General features: G+C 36.9%; 1 protein-coding gene across 1 annotated transcript; it reads right to left on the minus strand.

Annotated features, from left to right (window-relative positions):
- Nucleotides 1-2,175: 2,175 nt before the first annotated feature.
- Nucleotides 2,176-16,042, minus strand: chrna2b (cholinergic receptor, nicotinic, alpha 2b (neuronal)). The gene is made up of 7 exons (XM_038287564.1): nt 15,793-16,042; nt 15,516-15,722; nt 8,028-8,179; nt 7,067-7,111; nt 6,844-6,953; nt 4,348-5,515; nt 2,176-3,104 (listed from the first exon to the last, which is right to left on the minus strand). Exons 2-7 carry the CDS (start codon nt 15,580-15,582, stop codon nt 2,979-2,981), a joined length of 1,668 nt encoding a protein of 555 aa, XP_038143492.1. The 5' UTR covers nt 15,583-15,722; nt 15,793-16,042; the 3' UTR covers nt 2,176-2,978.
- Nucleotides 16,043-18,214: the final 2,172 nt, after the last annotated feature.

The raw sequence follows: 18,214 nt of genomic DNA on the forward strand, positions 1-18,214 counted from the left end.
TTCATATGATCATTCAAAAAATAGTTTAATTATTGAAGCTTTTAAACAAAAAACATTAGGAAGAAAAAGACAAACAAGCAAAACACTCACAATGCCAAACTTATGTTGTAAAGGCAAATAAAACATTAGAATATATTGATATTAGAGAGTAGTTGACTAAACTAAGTATGCAGAAAGTATGTTTTTTTTTTGTCCAATTTAATTTCTGACTGCTGCTTCTGTTGAACACAAATAAAAATTGGTACCAAAAATAATTCATTGCATCAAATTCTATAACGACACTCATACCAAATGTCATGTTTTCTCTGATTTTGTTAATTAGAAACATCAGATTTATTTATTTAATATAAGACTACAAAACCACCAGAGGGCTGTTACACAAATGTAGGATAATCCATGATATTAGATATCATGGATTATCCTACAGGCTTCACAGGCTTGACCTAGCTTGATAAGTACAGTCTGGGTTCACTTTTTCAAAAAGCGACCGTGTCAAACCTGGGGTAAGTAATCCATCTGTACCTTTCTTAAAGCAACTGTGAGGTTGGTCAAAGATTCACTAATGTTACTTTGGAGAGGTTGTGTGCCCTATACTTCACATCAAATGAGGAACATATTATGATACGAGGATTAGGAGAAATTGAAACACATCATACATGAAGCGAGAAAAGCCTTTTTTCCTCAGTGTTCCTGAAAATGCAGTCAGCATTGAAGATCATCTAAACTTATGATGCGTTTAGGTAATTTATTCCACGTAACACATGTATGTGGTTGGCAGGCCTGAACATAACTCACTCTTTTATTTTTTTTATTTTAATGTGTGTACAGTCTAGGACACCGATAGCTTTAGGAAGTCCTTGATCAGAAATGAAAGTAGTTCAGCTGTTCCAAGGTTTCTCTTGTTATGTGTAGCCTAATTTATTTTACCTTCAATGCTATTGAGTCCCTCCTTGATGTAGTCATTCATCTGTGGCTAGGTAAGGTTAGGAGGATGTGCTGATTCTTCTAATGCTGAACACTTTTGAGGGTGCAGCAAACAATACATTTGCTAAGATTCTCAGCAACTCCTACCTTATACAGGAACATACCATAAGCCAAAAATCTGAGCCAAGTACACACGTCAAGGCAGTTGGCAGAGGTGGTAAATGTCATCCGCAGAAAAACACTCTTTATTATCTAAAATGTAATTCGGTCCATGGAAAAAGAAGACGTGTGTTTGGAGCTACTTTTATTGGCTGACTTTATTGACAACATCTTTGCTTCTTTATCAGCCATTTCTCTAATCCCCACAACAAAGCAATAGTCTATTAAATGTCTTTCTGTATTATCAGAGTTTTAATATAGGCTGATAAAAAAAACAAAAAAAAAACACACAAAACAATAGATAAGAAAACAATATACTATACGATAAAACTCACTGGTTTCTGATCGCTATGTGTCCACTGACTGACCAGCTAAGGCCCCAGGATTAACTAGTGTGATGGTAGTCCCGGTCTGGAGTAGGCTAGCTGCACAGAATCAATCACCATAGGAACTCATGGCTTACTGCTTTTGTGAAACCGAGTCCACACTAAATTACACTAGGATGTCTGTAAAATCCCGGCTGAATTTGCTGTCCTGGTTTTGTGAAACTCTCAGAAAACACAAGTGACCAACATGATGGTGTATAACAAGAACCCAAACAGAAATGAGGGGAAAGTCTTAACACTGGGAGGTTGGAAAGGGTTAATCAAATTTACAGAGGGATCAACATCTGTGTGGACTGGAAGAGCTAAAGGAAGATGGTGAAAATTAAAAAATAATGGACAGAAGCAAACAAGGAAATAAAAAAGAAAACCAGGAAAAAAAAGCTAAACATTAAACATGAAAACCAGACCCAATGGCTGTGTCCGAATGTCTGCCCTAAAATGTTGCAACCACTATATAGGGCACTATATAGTCGTTACACCATTTTAGATGACTGTCTGAATGTCTAGAGCAGGCATCCCCAAACTCGGTCCTCGAGGCCCGCTGTCCTGCAGGTTTTAGAGGTTTCCCTGCTTTAGCACAGCTGATTATAATAACTGCAGTAGAGCAGAATCCTGTTAATCAGCTTTCAATTAAAATCAGCTGTGCTGGAGCAGGGAAACCTCTAAAACCTGCAGGACAGCATCCCTCGAGGACCGAGTTTGGGGATGCCTGGTCTAGAGGATGAAAAAGTAGTGGACTTGAAATTTCTTACAATGCACTTTAAAAAGTAATGATCATCCATGGTCCTGGAATGTTTTGCAAGGGGAGCTCTCCTTGCAAAGCATCATGGGATGTGTTGTCATAGCGGCCCGCTGTCAGGTACAAATAACAAAGATGGTGCAGGTACCATGCGGGGAGGCAGAGTTAGGTGACCAATGGGGAGCGAAAAATAAGGATCATCTGTCCGAACGGTTATTTGAGTTCACTATAAAGTCCACTATATAGTCCGCGCTCTATTTAGTGATTAAGGGATATAGGAGTTAGGGCGGACACATCCAATGTTTCATAACAGTAATGATACCTTGAATGTATTTAACTTAACTGATTCAGGTCAAAGATTATGGTCTGTTACAGAATTTGATGTTTTACAAACACAAAGGTTCACATGTTTATTTTTAGTTACATCTCAATACTGATTTAACTCAGCATCCATTTTTATTAGAGCATATTGTTAGCATTTTGATATTTAGTCTGCTGCAGTGAAGTCCATTAAACCGCAGTGTCAAATCTTCACAATAATCACTTAATAAATCTGAAAAACTGCATGTTAGATCCCATAGCTGCCAATAGAACTACAAAGATTAAAAATAACAGAAGGAAAACTGAAAAAGAAGTAGGTTGTCTTAACATTCTTAGTAAAGCAAGGGGAATTCTGAGCTCATAAAAGTTGTACTATCTAGTAAAAACTGTAATTGGATTTGCGCTGTAATTTTTTTTCTCTCCTTCTTTTCAAACTTTCACACAAAAAGCTAAATCATACCAGCTAACCATGGGGGTAGGAAGAGGCCTATTGTTCCAAGCAGGCACACAATAATGAACATCCACAGGAAGATCCGATCAATAACCATGGCAACGTACTTCCAGTCCTCTTTCACCTGTGGAATAAAAGAGCAACAGTGGGAGGGAAGAAAAAATCAATAAAAGAGAAAAATGCAGCTTACTGAATAGACACATTTTATCAGGTAAATCTATCTTGTTTGTGAACTGGCCTTTTAACTGCCTTTAGGTAGAGTAATAGTTTCTTGAACGTGTCAGTTCAGAGACTGTTTCTCGCTATTCTCTTAATGCAGAGATTTATGGTACATGGACAGTATCAATCCTCTCAGGAAAAAACTCTGAAATTGCTGGTCTTTGCTCTCATTTGTAGTTTTAAAATCCCTTTATCCACATATAAAATCAGGCACAAAATGGAGTTTATTACCCTGTTATGTCATTGTTTTTGAAATGGCTATTTAACTTGGTGTGGTAAGAATCTTATTTTTATCCTTTCCTGAGTTATCAAAATCTTTCTTTTTTAAATGTTTTTTAAATCTGTAGAAACATTTGCTAGTTGCTTGTCTTTTTAGAAAGATCTCAGTCTACTCCTAAAAATATCTTCTGTATTGATGCAGTTTGTAGACCACAAAATGCACCAAAAAGAATCTATCTATCTATCTATCTATCTATCTATCTATCTATCTATCTATCTATCTATCTATCTATCTATCTATCTATCTATCTATCTATCTATCTATCTATCTATCTATCTATCTATCTATCTATCTATCTATCTATCTATCTATCTATCTATCTATCTATCTATCTATCTATCTATCTATCTATCTATCTATCTATCTATCTATCATGAATTCTGTTTGTCCTATTTTACCTTAATATTTTTGTGTGAATTTTTAAAATATTGTAATTATGTTATCAGTTTATTGTTAATATAGTAGCAGCTGAAGAATCAGGTTAGTAAGAACCTTCTACCTAAGAGTATCACTGCTGCTGCCCTGTGTTTTGGGGTGAACCCCTCAAACACACACATCCGACGGAACCCCTTCTAGCTCCACCTCTTCTCAGGTGCTACCAGGTACCATCTTGGTATAGAATTAGGTAGTGACTAAAATATGAACAATGTTCTGGATGCTGGTCAAGGTAAAAATCCTTTGACTCATACAACCATACAGTTTCTGAGTGCAACATGCTACCTTTATAATCTAAAATGGCGAATTTTCTTAGTTTCAAAAGAGGTGTTGTATAATTACCATAAACTTTATTATTTTTATCTTAATTGACTGCTACTTTAAGATGAGATGAAATTGTAGCATTGTGGTAGATATGAGAAGCAATACTTACACTAAAGTCTATATCTTCAGCTCTCAGGTGGTCTGCAATGTAGTGGACCCCTTGTAAAGCACGCATTACGCTTGGAGAAAGTATGAAAGGTGACTCTGACACCGAACTGTCCCCTTTAGAGGGCTTCTGGGTTGAGTTGAGCCTGGCTGCTGTTGGCTGTCTGGTTAATCCTGCAACACCATCTTGCAAGTCTTGGCAGTTCTGGCTTTTTTTCTGTTGCATTGAAGGACTGGACTCTGGAGGTCTTGGAGACGGGGGCCGGAAGGAGAAATATGATGTCAGTGTTCCAAGCTCTAAATCCTCATAACTGCTTCGCTCTGGGTTTTTCAGAGAGCTCCCTTCTCTCATCCAGGTGTATGAGGTGCTGATGCAGTGGCTCGATTCGTACCCCGCTATTTGAATTTGTCGCCGTTCTGCTGCTATTTCCTGTTGGAGCAGCAGCAGCCTGCGGCGCCGACCGTCAGGCGCTGGCCTGCGCATGAACAACCAGCGTGGGATCAGGTCCAGAAACACGGAGTGTACCCAGCGGGGCATCTTGTGAGTGCTGGGTGAGCGATGGTGCACATTAAGCACAAATACAGTGATGACAATTGACAGGGTGACAAAAATCATGGTGAAGAGGAGGTACTCGCCGATGAGAGGGATAACGAGAGATGTTGAGGGTATTATTTCTGTTATGAGCAGGAGAAACACAGTAAGGGATAAAAGGACTGAGATACATAGAGTGATCTTCTCCCCACAGTCAGAGGGCAGGTAGAAGACTAAAACAGTGAGACAGGAGATCAATAAGCAGGGAATGATGAGGTTGATGGTATAAAATAAGGGAAGTCTTCGAATGATGAAGAAGTAAGTGATGTCTGGGTAGATCTCATGGCAGCAGTCATATTTCTTTGTGTTGTATGTTCCCACAGCATTGATGATTGCCCATTCACCACTCTCCCAGTAGTTGTTAAGATCCACAGTGTTTTCTATCCGCTCCAGGTCGATCTTGGCTTTGTCGTAGGTCCAGGAGCCAAATTTCATTTTACAGTTCTGCTGATCAAAGGGGAAGAAGGTAACGTCGATACTGCAGGAGCTTTTGTAAATAGCAGGCGGGACCCAACGCACTTTACCGGTGTGGAAGAGGTGAGCTTTGGTCATATGGGTCACAGCAAACTCCCCATCAGCACTAGAGGAAAAAAAATATTACAAAGCAAATGCAACATTTTCATACCAAGGAGGAAAGCAAATTTGAGGAATAAGACATTATAAATAGAAATATATTTTATCCTTAAAGTCATGAAAATGCTTCTTATTTTAAAACCTATGTACTATTCTAATAGTTATAAGAGCTTATGTTGAGTAGATGCTATCATTTAATCAGTTTCACCACTTTAATTTTCACAGACTGATTAAACTCATTCAATGGAGCGGAACTCGCATCATCAACCTGCTTGATTTTAATCTCAGAGAAATGACTTTAGGGGCAGGGAATGGAAATTAAAGGTAGGATTTTATTTGAAAATAGTTCACTTATGAAAGCTGCCCTCATTTTGAAATGAATAAACTTCAACATATTAAGAAATAAGCTCTTCAAATAGCATAATATCCGAATAGTATTCAACTTACTACACCACTAGATGGCACTATGCACGTATCAAAAACCTTCAAACAGATTGGTTTTGAAAGGGAGCTTTTAAAAATAAAGAAAACAAGCTGTTTCATTAGTGTTTTGATTTCTACAAATGGTATTTGAATAGCAATATCAACCATTTAAAAGAAAACATTAAAATGTAATATTATTCTATATATGTGATTACAGTTAATCATAAAACGTAAATAAAATCAAAGGTAAATACAAAGTAAAATAGATAAGATACTTGGATGTTTAAGGTTATTGTTTAAACAAAGACAAAAATAATAGCTAATGCGATTTAGAAAAGATGTTATTACAGAACAATAGAAAGTGGAAGCTAAGTCACCTTATATACATTGAGCTGCAAGAAAAATAAATAATTTTAAATATTGGTATCTGGTTAAACACTGAGCCTGTAATTAGATGTAGCTTAAATATAAATATTATGGAGTCGGTTTTGATAAAACTAGAATCCGAGATCACACCCCTTAAAATATTAACCATTAATTTGGATTTGATATAGTAGACCAGTCCAAAATCTTCTCAAATTTGAAGTGAAAGGAAAATGCTACAAATTTCTTAAGACTTTTACAAACATAAATCTAAAATGCATGTGCCTTACAGTAGTATTTAGTTTGCACAGTATTTTATCAAAAGTAATAGTAAATAGGGCTGAATAAAAACCCATTTACTCAAATTATTAAATTCGTATTTGCATTTGACAAGAATTTATGTACTTATATTACTTAATAATTCAGTAAGCCTTAACAACACATATTTAACATACCTGTGTATGGTTATGGGCATACAATAAAAACAAATCCATCCAAAACAGAAAGTTCTCATGGGAAAATGAGAATGGAAAGGGAGCTTAGACTTACTTGTTATAAAGGACTATATCTGGTACCCATATGAGCTCTGATGGAACTCGGATCGATGTTACGTTGTCATAGTCTGATGGCCTCCAGCGAAGTTTGTAGTCATTCCACTCCTGGGAGGGACAAGCAGAAAATTATGTGATCTTTGAGTTTTTATTTCACTAAAAATTTGGTATAGAAGGTTGATACAGTTCTTAGAAAGAATGACAGATTAAAAAGTTGTAACCTGTTTTAGCCACACATTAGTAGTCATCATTTGATTCTTTTCATCCTAAAAAGCAAAAAAAATTGAATAAAGAAAAGATAGGTTGAGAGTAGTTTAAAATGTCAGTATAAACTTGAAGCATTGCAGAGTTAGACACGCTAGATTGTTTATTGGACAGCATCTCTGTAAGTCAGAACAAACTGCCATAGTATGGAGTCAGTATTCTGCCAAAAGTCCACAATAAATACTCTTATGAGCAGTTTTACTTCATACAGACGCTCATGAACTCTATTTGTGCATGTTACATGCACAAATAGAGTACCATGGGGCCTCAATTACATCACAGGAGTGCTTGTTCCTTCTCTGATCATGTGTGGTTTGATTTTTCAGTGCACTCATGTCAACTTTTGTCACTTTGAAAGATTACCGACCCGACAAAGCAACCTGCCTGTGATTGGCTACAAGCACTGATGTGTGTTATATACTGGGGGCCAGTGATACTCTATTTGCACATTTAACATGCAGAACATGCGTGTGAAGAGCACTTCATGAGCGTCTGTATGAAGTAAAGCTCCTCATAGAGCATTTACACAGACGCCATACAGTAAAAAGAAAGAACATTCAATTGTATAGATCTTCATATTTGATACAGATCCAGGATTATTTGCATGTACTTCTTGAACAAACTATTTTTTCAGGTTTAGGTTCATTTCTACATTCTTTTAATTGTGACTGCAATTACTTATCATTAGATTTAAAAGCAGCACCTACAGTTCTATAATTGGACCCAATATAGTTCAGTACTTCCCCCATTGCATCCTGCATTATTTTTAAATATGAAGATCCTTTAATCTTTTGATTGGTTGAGACTTATCTATTAGGCATTTTTGGGGAAAGTATTTTCCATTAAAACAACAAGATAGTTTTAATCCTTTTGTTACAATTATTAACACTATTTTTCAAATACATAGTTTAAACTTACCACATCAATTAGCTGCGCAATGGACAGTCCAAACTTGACAATGACCACATCAGAGATATTTGGCACAGGTCTTGACCACTTGTTGTAACCAGAGAACAGCGTCTTAAAGAGCTCATCTTCTGCATGAGAGTGGGTCTTGACATGACCAAAAACTGTGGAAAATAAGATGTTTAGTTGCCTAAAATGTTTTTGTTCATAAGTTCATAAGAATATAATAATCGTGATATTGTTCTATTATAGTTTCTAAATTAAATACAATCCTTAACTGCTATGTATATCAATGCATTTAGTCTGTATTTGCACGTATTCCTTATTAATTTTTCATTAACACAAACATTCCAATTAAATGGACAAGCATCAATCCAACTACTTTCTGTCACGCTTCATCCCTGCTGGGGTCACGAGGGGTGCTGGGGCCTATCTCCAGCTGTCTACGGGCGAGAGGTGGGTTACACCCTGGACAGGTCACCAGTCCATCTCAGTGCAGACAAGCATTCAATAGTGGACAAATGAATCGTAATGGCATTCTTTCCTCATTGCTTTCTCTTCTATTCAACAAACACTTGTTAATCTTTGGCATTATTTTTGGTCTTGGTGAAGAAAGTGCCAGAGCTGGGAAAATGGGGGTGTTTCATCACAGAAGTCAACATTAAACATCTAAGAAGTCCTTCCGCTGTGCTATTGACTTTTTTCCCTCTTTTGTTTTTAACATATTAACAGATCTATTTTTCCAACCTTCACATGAGAGCTTGCTGAAATGTAGAAAAGAAGGTGAATACTCTATATTAACAAAAACAGTTGATATTTATCTATATCTGCTGCTTCTCACAGTGCATTATATTCTTAATTTGAGTTCCTGACAAATTTACATCTTTTTTTACATCAATTTACTACTATAAGCTGAGTAACTGTAGAAAAGCATGAAGTTTGATAGTTTTTTTTTTTTAAAGCTTAGGCAGTGGATAATATTATAAAAGCCTGTCTATACGGTGCCTTAAAATCATTTTCTTTTTTTTGCCACATTTCAGGAAATACATATTCATGTATTTTATTGGGATTTTAATGAGATAAAACACAAAACAGTTTATGTTTGAGAATCTGAAAGAAAAGCATATTTTACAAATAACAATCTACAAGCTAAAGAAAACATTTTTATTTATATCCCTTTTAATTTAATGCTGCTAAATAAACTAAAAAAAAACAGCATTAGAAGGACCAGATAACATATTAGACAGTTTATGCATACAGTTTAAAAATGAAAGACAAAATAAGCTTTAAAGGTATAGTGGAGGGTGTTCTTTTTCCGGGTGGTGTTACTCCTAATTATCAATCATTCTGGCAATATGTTTCTGCATATTTGCACTTTCAGGTGTATACATATATGCGTTGAGCTACAGTTTAAGCCAGTCGTTGAAGCTCGCCTTTCTCACAGCAGTTCTTTGAAAGCAAATGAGAATAAGAGAAAGCTCTCAGAAGAAAGAAGCAAGACCAGAGTGTTTTTGGGAGATTCTTTCACATGATGGCGTACACTGACAGCACAGTTTGGGCTTCCCACTGATGCCTTGGTTGCAAAGTTTCTACTCAACAGGTAAAGTTTGGCATGCTATTTTGGAGAAATCTATTTAGCATCACTGCTTGTAAAACGAGGAGAAATGTGCCTGTGCATGCTCCCGCACAAGTTTAATAGGTGTTCCTTCACAGCGTTCCCTCACTTTCTTTTTATGTGGAGAGGAAGGGTCTTTTCAAAAATTCTCAAAAATCCTCCACTACACCTTTAAATTAGGGTTATCTAAATAAACAAGGCTTTTGGTCTTCGAACATCTCTCAAAGATCAGCTCCATCATCCAAACATGGAAAGAGAGTAGAGACAAAAATGCAACCAAGAAGTTCAACAAAAATCTGAGGGAGCTGCAAAGATACATACTATCTCTTAACAGAGCAAGAAGAAAGCCTATTGGATAAAGAAATTTACAAGAACTAAATTTGCAGCTTTGAACAAGCTATGTAAGGGAAGAAAAGAAACACATGAAAGTAAGTGATCTGGGGCAGAGAAAACCTTAAATTGAGCTTTTCGGCCAATATGCGAAAGTGTTACATGTTAAGGAAAATACTAACAGCACATATGACTGTGAACACACCACCATGCTGGAACAAGGTTGGGGCAGTGTAAAGCTGTTTAGATGTTTTTGCTCAGCTGAGGAAATGGAACACTGTCAGAGCTGATAGGAAAATCAATTAGTTTAAACACAGAGTAATTCTAGAAGAAACCAGTTACACTACAAAAAACTTTCACCTGAACCAGAGATTTACCTCCTGTCAGGATAATGACCCAAAATATCCAGTCACAGTCACATCAGGATAGGATGATCTGCAGGTAGTGTGTTTTTCCTTTACCTTTTTTTTGTTTTATTTCCATTGGTTTATTATTCATTAATGGCTTCTTACTGTACCATTTCATACATTTGTGTGAAGTAGTAGATAATTTTGTGTCTTTTTCAGCTTCCCTTGTGTTTTTTGTGTTTATAAAGTCACCTTCCTTCTGTTTACCTGACTTACGTCTTTAACTTCACAACATTGCCCTGATTGTCACCTCTTGTTCTCATGCCAGTCATTAACTCTCCCAGTGGTTAAATGCCTGTCGGTTTCCTCGTCCCCCCGCCAGATTCCCTGTTTATCTATGTCCATTCATCACTGACTGCTTCCCCTCGCCTGTTTTGTCCTGATAGTTCCCCTGCGTCCCAGTTGTCTGCTGTTCCTTGTCAGTTCATGCACTTTTGTAGAGGTCCTTTCCTTAAATAAACAATGATAAACAACATGAAAACCTATTCGTGTTGTCTGGTTCCAGCTTTATTATCACAGCCTTGTATGACATGGGATGCTTTACAAAGTATGATCATATGTTGGACTGGCCCCGACAAATGTATTCCTGAATTTAATTTGTAATCTGTGGACAAACCTGAAAATAGATGTTCATAGATGTCCTATACAAAATCTAAATCAAAAACAGATTGCAAATAAGAGCAAATGTTAAGGGCAAATGTTTAAGCCTTTAGAATAATAAAAAAAATCTATTTATAATAATTACCGTATTTTCACGACTATAAGGCGCACTTAAACGTCTTTTTTTTTCCTCAAAATGTGCGGTGCGCCCTATGTGTGTTGTAACTGCGACTTTTGAGACCACCTCATTGAGGAGATGATGAAAGAGTGGCTGAATGTAAGGAGACCAGGTGTTTTTTTTTTCCACCCCTCACCATCGCTGTTAATCTGTAACTCCATGCGTGCCCATCTCACAGCTGATGTGAAAAACATGGGGAAACAAATTAACGCTGTGCTCGCTGTTCAACCGCTCGACATCGGTGTGAACCGGACCCAGCAGGTGCAGCAGAAGCAGCGAGTTTACATGCAAAGTCAATGGTTGACGCGCGTAAAGGTGCAGCAAAAGGTCCTGCAGCGCGTTTTGGTGCAGCGTGTCGGGATCGTTTAAGCATCTGAAGCGCCGCCAACGCGCTGCTGCTGCTCGAGATGGAAAAATTGAAGTTTTGCTGCTGGACGCGCCGCATCAACCAATCAGAGAAGCAGATCTGGGAGCTGACAGCGAGACAGACACAGCGCTCTGATGACATATGATATTAAATGAAAAAGGCTGGGTGGATGCGTGGCTGAGGCAGGTGTATCTGAGAAGACTAGGTGGTTTTTTCCACGCATCACCATTGCTGCGTGCCCATCTCACAGCCGATGTGAAAAAAAGGTGAATCAAATGAACGCTGTGCTCGCCGCTATCCCGGGGGTTCAAAGTAAGGCTCCGAGCGGCGTGGGAGCGATGGATGGCCGACAGAGACCACAGTTTCAGGATAAGTGGAAGGCACTTGCTTGGACTAGTGTCTGCTGGCTCTGTTGTTCAAGCTTTTGCAAAAGCCGGCATTATTTCTGAGGAGCTGCGCTGCACGGAAGGTGACTGACAGTGAAGAAGGGGAAATTGGCATGTCTGATTTAGCGCAGCTGTTTTATTCAGAAACAGAGGATGATGACTTTGATGGGTTTGATTAATACTTTGTAATAAATACATGAATAAAGCACAAACATACTCAGTTATGCTCCCGCTGTATTTTTCTCCCTGAAAACTTAATTCAACAGCAGCCTCTGGGCGGGTCTCCTCCTCTTCAGCGCGGTGGCTGGCAGGTGTTTTTTCTAAATCTTGCAGCTATATTTGCTGTGATCAGTGTGAATAAAGTAGTTTTAATATGTTTTTAAGTGAGAAAGTCCACCTGAAAACTTAATAATTGCAGTCAGTTCATCCAGATTATCTATTTCTGTCGGAGCCGCTCAGACCCCCACATACCAGCGTTGCACCGACAGTAAATCCCTTCAACAGCAGCCTCACCGCGGCTGCTGGCAGGTGTTTTTCATCTAAATAATTTAAACGGCAGGCACCAGGATACCGGCAATAAAAGCGAACATATTCCGTCGGCAGGTTTCAGGATTTTAAGTTAATTTAGGAGTGATCACAGCGCTGTGTCATCTGCGATGTGGTCTGTCTCACGGCCAGCTGCCAGGTTTGATTAATACTTTGTAATAAATACATGAATAAAGCACAGTCATACTCAGTTTTGCCCCCGCTGTATTTTTAAATACGCAGTAGAGCTATTTAAAGGTAGTAGAGGACATGTACCTGTATATAAAAAACGTGCCCTATAGTCCGGTGCGCCTTATGTGTGTGTTAAATACAGAAATGGGACACATAACTGAGACTGCGCCTTTTAGTCCGGTGCGCCTTATGGTCGTGAAAATACGGTAATAGAAATGCTCAGATCACTGCAGGACAACTAATTATCTTTCAATGAAGGATTTTTCATTATGCCATATCTAATGTTTTTCTGTAACATCTATGGCATAAAACAACACATCTCATTTTTGAAGTAATTATAAGTGCATAATGTTTGAAGGGATGAAAATATCCTTAGAAAAATCAAGTGGCTCTTACTGTAAGGTTAAACCTTAAAACGTCAGAATCTACCTACTTAAGTCTGTTAAACTAATTTACTTTATTAGAAAGAAAAAGCTTTATACTGACATTCTGACATTTCAGAATTGGTCATGCTCCATGGCTCATTATACTTCACCCCAGAGAAATTATGAGATATCCTATGATGATTTCGTATTACTGTGTTCTTGATTACTTTATGATTCACTTTAAGGTGAAATAGTGGACAGCATTTTAATAAATTATACAATATTTAAACATTTAAGTTAAAAAACTATTTCAAAAACATGTTGATAAAATCAGTTACTGCCAAAACATTTAACCAAGCTGTCCATGCAGGAAAACCCAGTGGAAACTTTAAATGCTGCATAAAACTGACATTTAAACAAAATGCTCTTCTAAAATAAAGATAATGGTCAAGGAGGTGTTTTAAAGTATCATAAATCATGTAAATGGTTTTAAACTACTTTGGGCGCATCCGTTGCCTTTGTTTGTTAATTCTAATCTGACCAAGAAGATCCCAGCTGAGCCTTCTTATCAGGTTGACAGTACTGGTGAAGTGCGTACATTTGTCAGTGCTTCTGGGAGACACCAAAGGAGGGGCTAAACATAAAGGATCCTGGGCACCATAGATCAAAGAACCTCCTGGCAGTGGAGTCTTGAAATGAGATGACACCTTTTGAATCCAACAAACTGGGTTCAGAAGGCTGGATGCCAGCCAGGCCTCTTGGCCAGGTCTATAAAACACTGACTGGTTTGGAGAATCGAGTCAGCAGCTTCCTCAGCCAGAGGCGCTCTTGGTAAAATTGGGCTGTCAAGTGCTTATAGTAAAAAGTTAGCAAAGGAACAACATGCACTTGCATCAGGGAAAGAAAACAGTAAGGCTTAAATTAAAAAAATCCTTACTTAAACTTGGTGGCAAATGAACCAAAACCAGATCATGTAGATTTTGAAGCAGTAAAAAGCTAAATAAAAAAAGAATAGAGATGCAAATTTTTAATGTTTTTTTCTTTTCTAGCCTTCCTTGAGCAAGCTTTTGCAAATGCTTGGTCTTTGCAAATTGCATTCTTGTGAAAATGTATATAATTGATATAGAGCAGTTTTAATTGTTATGAGAAAGAGTGTTTGCTTGCTCTAATGTCAATCACACTATATAGATGAATTTCAAGAAATATCTTACAAAGTATTTCAATACATGAATTCCTGATTTTTTTTTTTTTTTTACCTGACTGTTGCTAACTGGTACAAGTTTTCTGCTGCGCACATACATATATTTAGTTTGGGTTAAATTTTTTCTGAAAATCTTCACAAATCTATTGCTATGTTTATTGGGATTTTTTCCAAATATCTACAGAAAGAATTTGGTCCCACTTTACATTACAATCAATGGAAAATTGTATAAAAATTTTTTACACAAAACGTACAATTGTATAGGTAGTATATACAGTTATGTATGCTCTAGTCCTTCCTGGCCTTAATACTTAACTTAAAAAGACAAAAAATACCATCCATCCATCCATCCATCCATCCATCCATCCATCCATCCATCCATCATTCGCCAGCCAGTGGAGGAGTGGCTTTATTGATATCTTTATGCTCTGTTAATTTTTTCTTTTTTCAGTGTCTGTTAACTGAACAAACATGCCATCTAACCTTTAAATCAGATTACCTGTTGCTGTCAAGAATGTCTCCCAAGTTTTGGATTGCAGTCTTTAGCTTTAAAACAACTGTGCCAGAGTACAGATTTCATCAGAGGAAATAAAAAAACAAAAACAAAGAGGACAAAATGTTGGACAAATTGACACCTCAACCTGTTGAAATAAATAATGCACAATGCAACTGTGCGAAGACACTATCTAAGCCAATAGTTAATTAAGATCCCCCTTAAGGAAAATAACATGATAAATACACACAGACGTTCTTCAGAGGAGAGCTTGGAACTAGTTCATGGTCAACTAAAATATTTGTAATTATAAATATGTTCTTTTCCAGTCTGCAGTAAAAACTAAAGATTTGGATTTAGCCTCTTCTACTTGTATATTAGGGGAGAAAAATCCATATCAGAACATCCTTGATGCTACTTACTCTTGCAAAATATATGTACAATTTATTTAATAGATACATAATTTTATGTATTTAACAAAATATAGAAAATTAAATGATATAAAAAGGCTTTCATGTAGAACATTTGGTAAAATGAACATATGGCGACACAAGTTTCATGAAATTTTAGAAAATAGGTACACTATAAAATATGTACCTAAAAAATAATTTTATGTTTAGTGGTGTTTATTGAACTGGCAAAAGTCTTTAGTGCAGAATCAGTGATTTGATTGATTTTAGGGCAAACCTACAGTAGAACTGTGGAGGAATGTTATTTGGGGGAAAAAATAAAATCATCCTAATTCACAGGTTTTGGTACCTTAAATTAAGTTTTTATTTACAGGCTAATGTCTTCTAAATTCCCATTTAAAGTTACAACGTGAAAAGAAAGCAGCGCTCACCTGAATGACCCAGAAGCAGCGTCCAGAAAATGACCGTCCCTCTCAGGAAAAGGTGGATGGAAATCATTTTGCGCTCTTTTGGAAAAGAAAAGTCCGTCCTGATCACAGAGGAGAGCGGAGAATGTCTCGCCCGTCACAGTCCGCTCCGTGGGAGACACATGTGTCATCTTCACAGCTGGGATGCATATCAAGAAAACTGCACAACTGCTGCTAGAGGGAGAGGAGAGAGTTGGAAAGCACCAACTACTGCATTGTCTCTAAGGTTGAGTTGATGTACCTTCGGTCACATCTGAAGTGTTGTGTTGCCTTTCCAGCTTTAACCTGCAATTTTAGAAAGTTAATCATAAGGAAACGTGGAAAAAATATCCATGTTTGCGCCGGTGCCAATCCAAACTGATGCGCATTTTACGCACGCTTCCGACGTTCTTGTTTCTAAGCTATAATGACTGAGAATTGTTGATGTGGACAGAGGTTGGTCCAGCCAGCAGGGAATGTGCGCTTTTATTTGGCAGGACATCGCGCACAGCAAGATCCCCCCTCTTTTATTCTCATTCTTTCTCTCTCTCTCTCTCTGTAGTTTAAACACATACATTTTCAAGCTCTGTACAAACCAGAGACTAATAGAACAAAGAAAAGCATTCAAACGAAATAAGATCACTTAATAAGCATAAGCATTATGCAAAAGGGAGGTTATTAACAAGCTTTCTTCTCCCTCTGTATGAAGGACTATCACGTTGCATTTAATTATGACTATCTTTGAAATATTTTGGATCATGTGGCTGTTATGACGACCTGTTGGAGGTATACACTATTTTTTGTGGGGGTTTTTTCTTTTCTTTTTTTTTGCAGACCTTACAGTTTCTTCTTACTGGAATAGTCTCTGTCAGACCAGGGGTGCAGAAGAAGCTTTTACTGGCTAAATGATTCATTTATTTAACTTTTTTTGTTTTTCATTATTGTTTTTTAGCTGTTGTTTGTAGCACTTAGAACTACATATGTCATGTGATTATAAGTGCAAGTTATCATTGTTATCATTGTCATTATTATAGGTATTAATAAATATGTTTGTTAATGTTCTCTCTCTCTTTCTGACACAGTATGTTTGCTACACAATTTTACAATAAAGTAGACTGAAAAATCACTTTTGAATCCAAAACACTAGAAAATGTTCACTTATAGCTTTATGCCACATATTTTCCCCTTTTAATAAGCCTTCTTTAACTTTAAGAAGCTGAGTTTGTTTAACAATATTTCTCGTGAAGGCAGCTAGAGGGCAGACTAAGTAAATTAATATCTTTGGAGACGATTTAGTCCTTCAAATGTTTGGAGAAACACAAAGAAAAATAAATAAACAAAGATGGTTTATCTGAACAAACATTATATATAGTGTTAATACCAACACACAATGTCTGAGAAACCCCCTATAAGTGCTCCTTTCTTGAAAATGTTCTTATCCAGATCCGAGAAAACCAAGAATAACAACAGTTTTTACATTATCTCCTCCATGTTGTGTTTTTTAAATAAATATAGAAGGTGAACTTTCATAGAATTTTGAGAATGGAGGCCTTATTCTAATATTTGATTTGATTTCCCCTAATCAAATCAACAACAAATGAGCAGGCTGTACCATGTCTGAGTAATACCTAATACCTCTTTATTTTTTTTTTCAGATTTTGGCAAAATTTAGCCACTCACTCCAATGTTTTATATGAGCAATTTAAAAATGTATGTACAGCCTTGAAGCAGGACTTTTCAGTGGTCTTTTATACGTAGATCCCCAATGAGATTTATTTGACACCATTTTAATAAACAAAATATCATATCTCTGTTCATTTAGGATTAATGCCATTCTTAAGCCATTCAAGGAAAACATCCCCTTACCGTAGCATAATGGTGCCACCACCATGCTGTCACCTTGGAGACAGTGTGTCTGATATTAAAGAATTCTTCCACAAATGTATGCAACACTTTCTAGAGTCCAATTCATTTAACAAAATAAAGTAGATGGGTACACATTTTTTGATTAAAAACATAAAGTACCCATATTTGTGGTCTTAAAATGTTTCACTGGTATGCAATGGGATGTAGTCTTTACAATGTCTTCTTCAATACATCCAAAGTTTTGAGTTCTGATAGATAGCAAATAGTATTTTGTTTTTCACTGAACAGAGAGACTAGAGACAGAGATAATGCCACATATCTGAGCAAAAATTTGAAAAAAGGTTTTAGAATAACACATGTATTTTATAGAATAAACACCCTTACAACTAAACCCTATGCATTTATATACACTTTAATATATTTCTCATTATATCATTGTAATAAAGATAACCTGCATCTTAAAACAAGCATCAGGATGTAGAGCTTTTATCCATTCATTCATTGTCCAGCTTATCTTTGCTTGGTCTCAGGGTGGGGTGGAGATGTTTGGAGCTGGTATCTCCAGTGGTCAGTGAGTGAGTGAGAGGTGGGGTACACTCCGGTCTGGTGATTAGTCCATTAGACATCAGTGGTATTTCTAGCACAAATCACCTAAATTGGTGGGAGTTCAATCTGTTGCTGGTAAATTTTATTTGGCAAGGTATCAGCTGAGTTATCAGTATGTAAAAAGATCTTCTTTATAACTGCTGAAAAAAAACAAAAAAAAAAAAAACAGTCTAAGTTAACAAATATCTTATTCTTTATGTTTCATGACCTCA

This window comes from Cyprinodon tularosa, unplaced genomic scaffold, assembly GCF_016077235.1.
Source record: "Cyprinodon tularosa strain WSP-4 unplaced genomic scaffold, ASM1607723v1 ctg24, whole genome shotgun sequence".
In the NCBI taxonomy this organism is placed as follows: Eukaryota; Metazoa; Chordata; class Actinopteri; order Cyprinodontiformes; family Cyprinodontidae; genus Cyprinodon; species Cyprinodon tularosa.